General features: G+C 39.1%; 1 protein-coding gene across 1 annotated transcript; it reads left to right on the top strand.

Annotated features, from left to right (window-relative positions):
• The first annotated feature begins 892 nt into the window (after nucleotides 1–892).
• On the top strand, nucleotides 893–12,678 carry LOC121752224 (3-oxoacyl-[acyl-carrier-protein] synthase II, chloroplastic-like). The gene is made up of 14 exons (XM_042147176.1): nucleotides 893–1,401; nucleotides 1,966–2,171; nucleotides 2,261–2,464; nucleotides 2,850–2,960; nucleotides 3,051–3,146; nucleotides 3,306–3,351; nucleotides 3,423–3,502; nucleotides 4,405–4,473; nucleotides 4,572–4,656; nucleotides 5,543–5,697; nucleotides 5,791–5,871; nucleotides 6,705–6,764; nucleotides 12,039–12,206; nucleotides 12,447–12,678. Exons 1-13 carry the CDS (start codon nucleotides 1,125–1,127, stop codon nucleotides 12,165–12,167), a joined length of 1,599 nt encoding a protein of 532 aa, XP_042003110.1. The 5' UTR covers nucleotides 893–1,124; the 3' UTR covers nucleotides 12,168–12,206; nucleotides 12,447–12,678.
• The last annotated feature ends 1,885 nt before the right edge of the window (nucleotides 12,679–14,563 follow it).

Here is a 14,563-nt window from a genome sequence, read left to right as displayed (position 1 = left end):
TTTTTTTAAAGAGAAAAACATGCGTAACATGGTGAATTTCGACTTCTTATTCCCAAGTCAATGCTCCATTTTGACAATAAATGTCATGAAATCTGTAGGATTGATTTAATTTGTCACTGAAGAATTTAATTTCATTAAATTTTTTAAATCAATGTAGTTTCTTACCACGTTTAAATCTGGAGAATTGTTTTTAGAGTTTACCCCACTATATATAAATGCATTTTGGAAAAATTACACAAACGTCTAACCCATTAAAATTTAAATGTTTTAGGTTTTTTGAGTTGTTCCATTAAAAATAAAATATTTCCTAAAATAGAAACAACACAATCTTTAGCTTTTTACTTTATTCTCTTATCATTAACTAACAAAACAACACTGTATAAAATCATGTGACAAAAAATAAATGTTTCATTTCTAATGGGACGAAAGGAGTATTTAATACTCCCTCCGTCCCCCATTAATTGACACCATTTGACTTGACACGAGTTTTAAGAAATATAATAGAAAGTGAGTGGAATTTGAGTTCTATTTTTATATACTAGTATTAATTTTATAATATAATGTTAGTGAAATATATGATCCATTACTAAAAGTAGTAAAAAAATAAGAACGTCAATTAATTAGGGACTAAGAGAGGATCCGTCCGCTATAACCAGTCTCATTCCTTGGCGACGTGAGTTTTAAGAAAAGTAAAGAAAAGTGGGCAAAATAAAAGTTTATGAAATATGAATCTCATTTATATACATTAATTTTAAATATTAATTTTAAATAAAATATGAGTAAAAAGAGTTAGGACGAAGGGAGTAGTATCTGTCGTGGGAGATTATCTGCAAAATTTTGTTTGGATGTACACGTAAATTGAAATCCGATGTGTGTGGACAGAAGACTCCGATATTTCTCCATTAAATATAAACGGAAAACTTGGCGTCTGCAAATCTTGCGAAAAAAAACAAAAAATCGTCAGTTGTTGGATCACATCAGCTCTCCTTCACTGCCTCAGATTCAACAGTTGCCCTCTCTCGTTATTTTCACCACACTCGCCTCTGCTCATCATCACCATCACAGACCTTCCTTCTTCTGTATAAATTTCTCAATTGAACACATTCCTCCATTCCATCTCAGGGATGGCGGCGTCATCGGCGGTGTGCTCCTGGCTGATGGCCGCGTGCATGTCACTCGGTTGTGGAAATGACTCATCCGCTTCCATGCTCTCGACGACGTCGTCTCATCCCTCGCCTCGCCGCCGGAGAAGGCCTGCCCCCCCGAAGCTCTCCGCCATTCGTAATCTCATGACCTCCTGCTTGCCCTTCGAGCCCTGCGATCGCTTCTGCCAATCGGAATTTTTCTTTGGTTTTGGAAATCGCAGACGCCGGAAATCTCACCGACCAGCCGCTCGTTCTGGTGATTTTCCTTTTTACGTTTTAATTGAATGTTTGTTTCTCCCACAGTTGAAATTCGGTGTGCTATTACAGTGTTATAACAATTCATTCAGATTGGGAGATTTATTGATTGAACCTGAATAATTGGGGACCGGACTTAAATACGACTATTACTGGTTTATTGTTCTTGCTTTCTCAGTGAAACAATTATTCAAAAACCTAGGACATTGTATTTTCCATCCATTAAAACGGAAGAATCATAAATATGCTCCTGATTGTTTTTTTTTGTTTGGTTGGGGGAGACATAAATAGCTATTGGTTTACAGAAGGGTTAATACTTTATGGAAGGATGGTTGAGCTTGGGTTTTGGTAGATTTGACATTTGCACCTAAAACTAAATGGTTTATTTTTTTGCCTACTTTCTTTCTCACCCCCATCCTATGCTTTTTAAGGAAATAGCCTCTTGACTAAATGGGTAATTAGTTTTTTATTTCTGAGAATCTCTGCCATCTTTTTTTTGACATGCATCATAACACATTAGACTGCTTCTGCTTGACTATTAGTTTAACCACCCAATAAATTTTAGGAGTAGCAATGGCCATAGCTGTACATCCTATCATGGAAGTTGAGCGTAAGACGAAACCTCCAACCAAGCAAAGAAGAGTGGTAGTGACAGGTATGGGTGTGGAGACGCCACTTGGTGATGATCCAGACGTCTTCTACAATAACCTGCTTGAAGGAGCCAGTGGCATTAGTGTGATCGAGGCTTTTGATTGTTCCCAGTTTCCAACAGTATGTTTTGCTTGTTCTTTTTTTCATTTATTAAAGGTTAGTGGTTTCAATTTCAACTTAAACTGATTTTAACTTGAACTTAATTTTAGAGAATTGCTGGAGAGATCAAATCTTTCTCAACCGATGGCTTGGTTGCTCCCAAACTTTCCAAGCGAATGGATAGGTTCATGCTTTACATGCTGACAGCTGGCAAGAAGGCTTTGGCTGATGGAGGAATTAATGAAGATGTCATGGAAGCGCTAAACAAAACCAGATGCGGCGTGTTGATTGGTTCGGCTATGGGTGGCATGAAGGTATGACAAAATTAGTAGTAGAGGGTTGACTGAAAATAGATTGCTACACATGCCAGGTATTGAGCTGGTTAATGCTCCAGTGTTTTGAATTTGGTCAGTCCTCAGAAATGTGACCATATGTCATTTCTGCTACTTATCATGTTCTCTTCGGTGACTAAACATTGAAGCAAAGACATCATTAGTATTTTCTCTATTATATTACATTGTTACCATTTTTGAGCATCTAGTTCTTTGCATGAAAGTGAGCATCTTAATTGAGTTCAGACTGCATAAATTGTAGAAGTTCACTAGTGAATTAGCATTTTCTGATTGTCTTAGTTGACACTTTCTGCTTTGTCATCATATAATGTAGAGATAAATTTGACTCGTCCAATTTTTTGACCAGGTCTTTCATGATGCCATTGAAGCTTTACGAGTCTCATATAGAAAGATGAATCCATTTTGTGTACCATTTGCTACTACGAACATGGGTTCTGCTATGCTTGCCATGGATCTGGTTATATAACTTCCTTATTTTTTTTTACCATAGCAGCGTCATTAATCACGACCTATTGAAGTCATTGTAAGCTCAATTAGTATATTACAGGGATGGATGGGTCCTAACTACTCAATATCTACTGCTTGTGCAACAAGCAACTTTTGCATATTGAATGCGGCAAACCATATCATCAGGGGTGAAGCTGTAAGTGCTGCCTTCTTATTCCAAACTTAAGAATAGTGTTTCAAATTTTAATTCCATTTTGTTCCGTAGTCTTAGAAGAATTAATTGTCAAATATCAAAATGTATACACCTACATCTTATTCATCGTTTTACATGCTAATTCTTGCTGAGAATTTGCAGGATATGATGCTCTGTGGGGGATCAGATGCGGCAATCATCCCAATTGGTACTAGTCTGTTTCTTACTTTAGGTTTCAAATGTCCTCCCTTTAGTTTCTGAGCATAGACTCTGGTGCAGGATTGGGGGGCTTTGTCGCTTGCAGAGCACTGTCACAAAGAAACACTGATCCCACCAAAGCCTCGCGTCCTTGGGATAATGTAATGCTCTTGGTTATTTCTAACCTTAATTGGATAAATTCATTGGAAGTGTGGAGAAAGTTTATATGACCCAGACCAACACACTTCATGTTTTGCTGACTAAAATGCCCTTGTGCTGTATACTCCTGTCACTATCATTATTTGTTAGGAGTAGTATCCTGCTTTAAATTATTTGAATCTTTCAATAGCTAGTCTTATGAATGAACTGTCCAAGATGTCCACTGAAAAATCTATGCTTAATATGATAAAGGTTGATAGCAACACATGTGTGATACCTCCTAGTTATTCCTTAAATAATACTACTCCCTCCATCCTAGCTAAGATGACACGTTCCTTTTTTTCACGTGTTTTGGAAAAATGATAATAAATAGTTAAAGTAGAGAGAAAATAAAGTAAAAAAGATAATAATATAGAAGATAGTGTCTTCTACAATATTCTCTAACTTATATTATTTTTTCTCTATTTTAACTATTTATCATAATTTTTTTCAAAACAAGTGCGAAAAAAAATGTGTCATCTTAGCTGGGACAGAGGGAGTACAATAATTCATATCATTAATGAACCGACTATATTATCCACTTGTTATATTGTTATAGTGGCAAAGGATGACGTTATGCTTTTGATCCAAAGTCTTAGTCTACTGAATATCTCCAGTAACGAAAGATTGGCATTTTTGTCACATACTATGTGATTGTGCTCTGTTCATTATTTATGATCTGGGTTTTGGTTACATATTTCCGGATGTTTAGATTTTATATTTTTATGATTCGAAAGAACTAAAGATAACAAATACTACCATCATATGGGGACTGTGATGCTATTATGAAAAGAACTTCATAATATAACGTCACTTATGACACAGACTGTCACTTCCCATATGAATTAATTCGGGTCTTTGACAGGGTGGTGATGGATTTGTTATGGGAGAAGGGGCTGGAGTATTGCTTCTGGAAGAACTTGAGCATGCTAAGGTGTCAAGAAAATCAAATCAGTACTTATATTTATATGCTGATGTGTTCCCTGGTTTGTCATTTAATCATGATCTTTCATATTATGTATGAATGAACAGCAAAGAGGGGCAACTATATATGCTGAGTTTCTTGGTGGAAGTTTCACTTGTGATGCTTATCACATGACAGAACCTCATCCAGAAGGTGCATCCCGCTTTCTTTGTACCTAAATTAACAGGCTGTGAAGTCGAGACTATGTGTGTCAGGCTTAAAGTTAGGGCTGATTTCTTATTTCCTTGTTATATAGGTCTGGATTTGCTTTTGTTTAAGAAGGGCCTTACCCTGATTCACCCTACTGATTTTCATGACCCAGTCGTCCTTTAAGACTTTTAGCTCCATTTTAGGTCATCCTTTAAGACTTTTAGCTCCAATCTAGTATGAGTTATGAAGCTTACCGAGATTTAATTTTTGAGAAAGCAGGATTTAACTTGCAGACTTTCCATCTTGAAAGTAGGATGATTTTTCGTCAATAGGTTATTTTTTTATTTCATTTTTCTATACTGTCCTCAAAGCCTCTGAAGTTGTATGCTCAAACAAAGAAAGAAAGTACTATAGTTTAAGAAATAAATTATTTTAACCCTTTTAAGTATATGCCATATCAAAATCTAAGCACTCAGTTTAGTTCAAAATCCTGTAACTCTTGGAACAATAAGAGTGAATGATGAGTTAACTATGACCTGTTTTGTGGCCAAGAAGTGTTATGTTCATTAAAATTGTTTTATGGTAGCTGTATAAGCCTTCTATGTGCTTTCATTAACTCTCATTTCAACATAACGAGCAGTAACCCCTGGGTTGCTTTCTTGCAAATTTTATTTTAAATTTCCTTAAACTGTTTCAGTGTGATCTCTGTTTTGCCTGTAGTTGATTGATGTTTACTGTAATTATAATTATTGCACACGTGATGTTCGCCATTAACTCAAATAGTTGAGTTTTCCTTTTTTTATTTTCTTTTTTGATCAACTCTAATTATGAAAATCAAAACCTGAGTAGGTATGTTGATTTTGGCACCTTTGATCATATGAAAAAACAGGAACTGGTATAATTCTCTGCATAGAGAAGGCTCTGGCTCAGTCCGGAGTTCCTAAGGAATATGTCAATTATATAAATGCACATGCAACGTCTACTCCAGCTGGTGATCTCAAGGAATATCAAGCTCTTCTACATTGCTTTAGGCAGAACCCCGAGGTTTACTCTACACACGTTTGCTCTCATTACATGCTATGTTTCAATTACTGAAGGTTTCCTGTGTAGTTTGTGTCTAATTCAGATATTTTGCAGTTGAAGGTGAACTCTACAAAATCTATGATAGGGCATCTACTTGGTGCAGCTGGTGCTGTGGAGGCTGTTGCAACTGTGCAGGTGTGTTGTGGATATCATAAGTTTGCACATTCAGATAACAATTGTCATAATGGGCCACTTAGGGGTGCATGTGTGTGTGTTGGTAGGGGGGATATGTGAAGGGAAAGTGAGGTATTTAATGGTCTTGAGCAAATATTGTCGGGTCACTAACTTCTGTTAGGGAAAATTGGCGGAAAAAACATCAAGTTTGGTCTTTTCTGCTCAATTGCGCAACTTTAAAAATAGCAGATTAATATAAGTCTGATGTGGCAGATGGAAAATACGCCTAATCCAAGCCACGTCTTTAATTTTATAAATTAAAACGACATCATTGAATACACCATGTCAGCCACCTCTTTAATTTTACCCATGTACTAGCCATGTCAATTAATAAAGACATGTAAAACTCTAGAATTTTCACCGTGGAACAGTTGACAAAAATGTCAAAGTTATGATATAATCGGCTATTTGTAAAGTTGCGGGATGTACCAGTAATCGACCAAACAAAATGTTTTTTCTAGCAATTTGCCCCTTCTTTTATGAATGATGACTGAGGTATTTTAAAATTAGCTGAAGTTTTAGGCTTTCATACTTGGCCGGTCAGTTTCTTTTCCTTCAAGGTAAGAGACCTTGGTTCTTATTGTTGATGATCTGTAATCATGTTATTCATTTGTTCTTTATTCGTATGATTTATTGAATCATAAAAATTAAATGACTAGTTTCATTTGTAGAAAGTTCATGCATTGTGGTGCTTTATTTTGGGGTTGTGCACCTTACTATTATTATATACTTTGATTTGAATAAAAATTATCTATAATTAGTCATCGCCTGAAGTACATATTGTCTTCTTGTAGGCAATACGAACTGGCTGGGTACATCCAAATATCAATCTTGAAAACCCAGATGACAGTGTGGTACGTTTATTTGCTCTTAATCCTCACAGTTCATGCATATAAATAGAGGAATTTTCTTTTATGTTCTGTTTTAATTATTTTCTCAGTAAAATAAAAACTATCCATGTGTTTGGTAGCCATTAATATATTACATATTCAATTGTGGCCACTGGCGGACGCATAAATTTTTGTCAGAGGGGCTCTACTATATTTTATATAGTCAAAATTTATGTTGTTAAAAAAATATTTTATCTTACGTCTTCCATTTTTCTATATGAAATGTCTCATATTAAATGTTTTTGTTGAATTTTTACTATTTTTTTAGTGGACCATGCATCATATTACCTCATTTTACTTAAGAGTTTATAGGTCCCCGATTAATTGTCACTCTTTAATCGGGTACGGGTTTTAAGAAATGTAAAGAAAGTTGGTTGAAAAAGTTAGTGGAATGTGAGACCAACTTTTTTATATTAGTTTTATAATAAATGTGAGTGAAGTGAGTTAGTGGAATGTGGAACCTACTTACCATTTATGGTAAAAATGAAGTGTGACAATTATTGAGGGACGGACCAAAATGGAAAAGAGTGACAATTAATGGGGGACGGAGGGAGTAAAAATAATGGAGTATATAAAAATAGAACTCTCGTTCTATTTTTTAAAAATAGCTCTTATTTATGTTTTTTAAAATATACACCGAGATAAAGGGGGACACATAATAAAGGACGGATGGAACTAATACTAGCATATAAAAAATTACAATCACAAAAACTAAAAAATGCATAAATAAATTTTTTGACAGAAACACTACCTATTCAAAAGAATGAAACAATACATATTCACACATTCATTTTCTTATTCTCAATTTTTCATGAAAAATGACAAAAAAAATACTCCATCCGTTCCATTTTAGGTGTTCCATTTGAGTTCGACACGTGTTTTTATACTATTGGTGAAAAAAATGGTGGAATGTGGGTCCTATTTTTATACTATATTAGTTTTATAATAAAATGTGAGTAGGAAAATGTTAGTAAAATATGAAGCTTATTATCATTTATGTAATATTCTAACCGGAACTTTTAAAGTGAGATACCTAAAAATAGTAAATTAGGACTCTAAATTGAGATGGATGGAGTAATTTTTTGCATGATTGAACTAAAAAAATATTTAAATTCATTTTCTTATTTTCAATATTTCATAAAATATAAACAAAAAAAATATTTTGTTAGGAATAATTAAATTAAAAATAAACAGATTGGAAGAACTAGAAAATTGAAACTAACAATAAAAATCTACAACAACAAAAAGGTGCTCCTGGAGTACTAGAAAATAAAATTAGTTAGTTTTAATTTTGAATAATTTTGAAACTACTCAATATAATAAGTATGCGTCTTAGGCCATCCGCAACGCGGCCTCTTAATCGTCTCATCTCTTAACTATTCATGGGCCCCACTGTACTTTTCACTCCATCTCTTAACTAAGAGACAACACCTACAACCCTCCATCTCTTAACCATCTCATCCCTTAACCATTCTTTCAATTTCATTTTTTATTTTTATTTCCAACAAATTCAATTAATAAAAACACACTTCATTAAATAAAATAAAATTACAACTTAAAATCCTAAAAAAAATACATAATTAAATTCGTGACAAAATAAATTAAAAAAGACATAATTTAAAATACAAATTTATAGAAATTATAAAAACTACTCCACCTGCGAATCATCCCCCGAAGGCGGTGGCGATGCACCGAATGGAGGCGGAATACCAAGTTGTCCCGCCAGATACACAATGCCGGCATGGCGGGCTTGATATTGGGTGGGCGTCATCCGGGAAGTGTCCGCCATCGTGGCGGTGAAGTACATGGACATTAGGAAGGAGGGCGGCCCTTGGGAACCCGTCTGGCTTGATTCGTCTCGGCCCTTCCTCCCTCTAGCAGCCTTCACCGCCTTGGTCCTTTGCGGCCGACGGCGCACACGGGAGGACCCCTGCATCGGCTGCCGTGCCATCAACCTCCTGCGAGGCAACCTCTTGTGCGACGCTGCCTGAACCGCCCCTACTAGACGAGTATTGGCCACCCGCCGTGTGCTTCGTGCGTTTCGAGGTCGAGCCCGTGCTGGACTGGACACCGCCGGCCCACCTTTCAACGTCTTTGACAGCCTCCAAACATCGACATGTTTGAATTCTTTGCTGTTGTCGTCGAAATAGACTTGCAAAGCCGATCTCAGAATGTCGGCTCCAGTGGCTCCGCTTTGGTAATGAGCCGCTTAATTCTTGTAGATGCCGTAGAATTTTTTGACCTCTCTGTCGACTCGGTCAAAATGACTTCGGAGCATCTTCAATGTGCGGCGGCGGGACCCTTTCGGCTTAATCTCGTTGTACGCCCCGGTGACCTTTTTTCAAAAGCACTTCCGGGATTGTTGATTCCCGACGATGGGATCGTACGAGACGCTGATCCAGGCGTTGTACAGAGCCATCGTGTCCTTGCGGCTGTACGGATGAGGGCCTACATCCTCCTCCTCCTCCTCCTCCTCCTCCTCTTCCTCCACGACGTCGAATGCCCTAGAGCTTCCACCGCCTCGTCCTCCTTCCGGATTGGGTTCATCCGGATAATCCTCCCTAATTTGGGATAATCCCTGCGAATATCTCGGGGCAAAGGGACGAGCGTATGCATCCACATCAGAATGGGGTGGTTGGTACCCCGTCGGCGTCGACGAGCCTTGGGTGCCCGGCGTCGACGAACCGGAACCACCCAAGACATTGTACATGCCCCCAGTTGCCAAACGAGTTGATGTCAAACCCGCCGGAGCTGTCAGAGTGTCCGTCGCGGGACATTTTGTGATGAAAATTGGAGAGGAAATGAAGATGATTTGGGAAAAATAGATGTGTGTTTGTGTGTATAATGAGGATGAAATATGAATATTTATAGTGTAAAAAAAGAAAAAAAAACGGTCGAAAACGGTAACATTACCGTTTGAATTTTTAATTTTTTTATTAAATTCTAATTAAAAAATGATTTATTGCGTCAGCGTGACAAAGCCCACTCGCGGGCCGGCGAGTGGGCGTCACGCCTAGCGCCAGCGAGCGCTACGTCGCGCGGGCGTGCCAGCCGTCTCGGTGGGACGGGTGTCTCGGCGAGACCGGGACGAGATGGGACGCTGCAACGCGTCTCGCTGCCATCTCGTCTCTACAAGACACCCGCGCGAGGCGTCACGGGTGCTCTTACACTTCTTCAAAGTAGAGACCGAAGAAGTTTACCTATAGGCACGCCTTTAGAGTCTTGTACATTTTCTATGAAAGAACTGAAACAAGTTAAATTAAATAATGATAATAATAAGTATTACTTATTTTTATTGGCAGGTATATCTTCTTTTTCCTCAAGACACGGGAAACCATTTATCTGCAACTTAAGAAATTTAAGTTTCAGCCATTTTTATCCTCCATCGATTTAATCTTCCACATCACTAATTTGGTGAGGGCTGAACTTGATTTTTCAAAAATTTTCAAAATTTGTAAATAGAAAAAAAAGGGAAAAAAAAATTGCTTACTGCGTCCGCCAGTGATTGTGGCTGAAAACATTGATTGCTAAAAGCACAAGATATAAGCTGATATATGCATGAAACTCTGAGTCCATTCCATCTACATTTATTTTCAGCATCTTTATGTAGTTGTGGTTTTAGTTTAATGTTTAGATTCAGGTGCTTTAGGCCATCCGCAATGGGCGGATGATGGCACGCCCGATGGCGCGCATCGTCCGCGCCATCGATCGTCCGCGCCCATTGCGGATACGGACGATAGGTCGCGGACGATCGTCGCGGCCGATACTAAGGGCGCGGAGGATGGCGCGCCCGATGCCTATCGTCCGCCCCATTGTGGCGTACACGGACGATGGCTGCGGACGATAGGCATCGGGCGCGCCATCGTCCTCCCCATTGTGGCGTACACGGACGATAGGTCGCGGACGATGGCACGCGGTTTGGTTGTTTTATAAATAGAGTTCATTCGTTTTACATTTCATTTCACAATTTCACTTTCGAAACTTACATTTACATAATTACTACGAAATGGCTTCAAGTCCAAATAGTCCTATGTTTAGTGGAGATGCGCGTTGGCCGGGTACAGAACCCGGCCAATATCGTTCGTTCGACACCAACGCCCAATACGATCCCGATTTCAGTACGGACTCGTATGGGTTGTCGGACATGGAGCCGTCTCCAACCCGACCAGTCGCCCCCTCCCGATATTCGCGAACAACCAGAGGCAGTTCGCGTACTGGGAGCGCATCGCCGACCTCTACAATGCGGCCAAGCCGCCGAACGCGTACAAGCGCAAGCGTGAGCAACTCCGCAAGCACTGGGATCAAGTGAAGAAGCAAGTGAACTTGTACGCGGCGGAGTTCGAGAAGTGCGCGCGGGCACAGGGGAGCGGCGAGAGCTGGGAAGACGTGCGTGCTAAAGCGATATTGTCGTACCGGTCGATGTTCGGCGAGTTCAAGCACGAGGCCATCTGGACGCTTTTGAGGGACAAGCAGAAATTCCAAGGTGGAATTCTGCACACTAGTGCGCCAAAGAGGATGAAGACCACCGAAGTTGGTGGTTACACGAGCAGCGGCAGCGGCAATCAACCGGTTGACCTCAACCGGTTGTACGTGGACGACAGCGGTTCCGGCACACCGATGTCCTCCCGACGTCCTCCCGGCGTCAAGGCTGCGAAGGCCAAAGGGAAGGCGGCCGCGACCTCATCCTCGACCGCTGCAACCCCACCTCCGCTCCCGGAAATGCTCCCGCCCCAGGCAGCCGAAGTGTATTCGTCGTTGGCGACAGCGTCGATGGCGAGGACGTTGTTGGAGACGCACAAGGCCCTCAAGAAGTGTACCGACCCCGACGAAGCCGAATACCTCCGGGCATTGATAGATGAACTGCGTCGGAAGTTGGGAATTGCACCGACTTAGTTTTTTTTTTTGTAAGTTGAACGGTGTAACTTCTTTTTTTATTAATGTGTCCCCGTTTGTTATTTCGACCTTTTTATTTACTCGTTATTAATTGTTAGTTGAAAACATTTAAATCAATTAAACAAATAAATAAAATGATGATGTGGCGCGCCATAGGGCGCGCCTTAGGGCGCGCCTTAGGGCGCCCCACTGCAGGTGGGGAGGTAGGAGGATAAAACTGCTGACGTGGCGCGCCATAGGGCGCGCCTTAGGGCGCCCCATTGCTAATGCCCTTACCACATGAATCTCCTTTGCTTTTATGGACAGTTAGTTGATGCCTATATTGATGACCCGTTCTTGATCCAGGACACAAATGTACTTGTTGGACCAACAAAAGAAAGACTCGATGTTAAGGTTGCTTTGTCTAATTCTTTTGGGTTTGGTGGCCATAATTCATCAATTTTGTTCGCTCCGCTACGTTCAAGTAGATTTTAGGCGCGCTTAATTCCAAATGGAACCATGATGGCGGTGGAGGTATGGAATTTGATATACTCCTACTTGTTTTCTCCTCAATTCTTGAAAACCTCTTTCTGTTAACAAGCATCTGTGGATAATAACTTGACACCCAAAAAAGTTTAAACTTTTTCTACCTAACCCGAAATATTCTATCGCAGCTCCGTGTAAAGTGCGTAAAATTCTAATCTTGTATGGATCTCTAAATGTTTTATGAATATCTAAACACCTCTGATTGATTTTTTTTTTGTTTTTATGAAGGTGGGTTTTATTGCTATGATTATTGGTAGTATGATCGGTGAGTTAGCCTCCAAACAGTAGGTGTTTTACACTTGTGCATTCACCAGATACAGAAAACAATCAAAATGTAGCTACTAAAACAGACATTCCAATCTTGTATTTCTAAATTTTGATTTGAATTTGATGTCATTATTGATCTGATTGCAAAGGATTCTGCAGCTGCAATTAACCGAAATTTTGTGATTGTTGGTGAGTCGATATTGTTAATGATATAAATATTCATTCTGTGTTGGAGCTAGGGATGTCAATCGGGCTGGCCCATCGGGTTTCAGGCCAACCCTACTCGGGTTGCGGGTCAATCGGGTGCGAGCTAACCGGGTTGTGATTTCTTTCGGGTTATAAAAGTTTGGCCCTAACCCTAAAAGCTCGGATTTCGGGCTAGCCCAGCGGGTTAATCGGGTTTCTACCAATGATATTAAGATGCAAACAATCTAATAAATCATGATGAAAATTAGTTTTATTTATAAAATATAAAATATTTAATTATTATAAATCTGAGATATATGCTAAAATTCAATCATAAATATAATTAAATACTAATATTTGAGAGATTTAGTGAAATTTTAATGCATGTTTAGAAATTTAAATATTTTTTAGTGAGTTTAATTTATTTAACAATTATAATATTAATAAAAAATTAATATATAATTTAAAAATTAATATAAAAATGGAAGTTATTTTTTTAGTTATCTATATCGTAAAATTAGTCAATGAAGTCGAATTAGGAGTAAAAATTAGTCAATGAAGTCGAATTAGGAGTAAAAAATAGAATAATAGAAATTTTATCGGGTTCTCGGGTCTGTTCCTAACGGATTGCGGGTTAATTGGGTGTGGGCTAATCGGATTTTGATTTTATCGAGTTTGAAATTTCCGGCACAAACCCTGTAAATTTAGAAGGTTATTCGGGCCCGCCCACGAGTTGCGGGCTATAATGACAGCAGTAGTTGGAGCTGAAACGATAGGTACTAAAGGAGCCATATAGTGGGAATAATTTTGACTGGTAATAGAAATATTATTGCTGAACGTAGAATGTCTATTTTAATAGCGACGCTATTTGTTTTATTTGTATCTTCGTCTTTTATGGTGGGTGCTACAACAGATATCAGTGGTTGTACTTGCACACGAGTAACTCTGAGAGTAATGTAGCCCAATATATGAAAATACTTATTTATACCACTACCAGCCGTCTCTATCAAGAAATAAACACAACTACAACACATTTTTCATTTGTAGCACAAAATATGAAAGGCTAAAGTCCATTTTTGTCTTAAGAGCATCCGCAGCGGCTCCCGGCGTGCCGGACGTCCGCGCGGGACGTTTGCCATTAGGCGAGCGACCGGCGGACGCGGACGTCGCTTGCGGACATCGGAGTTCTGCGGATTTCCGACGACGTCCTTCGTGACGTCCGCCATTGCGGGTTCTCGACGGACGTCCCGATTTTTATTTTTTTTTAAAAAACTCTATATATACGGCTTGTTGAACTTCATTTCTTCGTCCGTATTCGTGTCGAAATTTTAATTCCGTAAATTGTTTAATTTGGTGAATTTGTGAATTTTTATTATTGTGGATGTCCGCCGGGATGTCCGCCATTGTGCAGTGGGAGGTCCTTATGATGTGACAGGAGGTGTTTTTGGGAAGTTCGTCGGGATGTCCGCCCGGACATCCGTCCCATTGTGGATGCTTCATATGGCCGGAATATGAAGTTGGTCTAAAATATTTTCATTATGAATCAACTTCCAGACAAATAAAATCGTCGCCGAAGTGATCCTTTTTTAGTGGTTCCGTAAAAAATTTACGATCAATGCCCAATTAGTGAATTTTTTACTAGATTAGGATTAACATGAAATTATTAATAACCTAAATGTTGTGTAAATAATTAGATTTTATGAATTTAATTTGAAAAAGAAATTGAGAAGAACAAAATCACTGAAACTCTATCTTATCTCTCGTCGCTCTCTCCTGTTACTACCAACGTGAAACCCTAATTCCAACCGGGAACAACCCTAATTCTGACCGAGAAATCCCTTGTTGGCCATGAGCTGGCACTCGGCGAACCCGTACTTCCGCTCCGTATGCGA

Source organism: Salvia splendens, chromosome 10 (assembly GCF_004379255.2).
Source record: "Salvia splendens isolate huo1 chromosome 10, SspV2, whole genome shotgun sequence".
In the NCBI taxonomy this organism is placed as follows: domain Eukaryota; kingdom Viridiplantae; phylum Streptophyta; class Magnoliopsida; order Lamiales; family Lamiaceae; genus Salvia; species Salvia splendens.
Note: the sequence above shows the minus strand (reverse complement) of the source record. Positions and strands in the feature narration are given on the sequence as shown.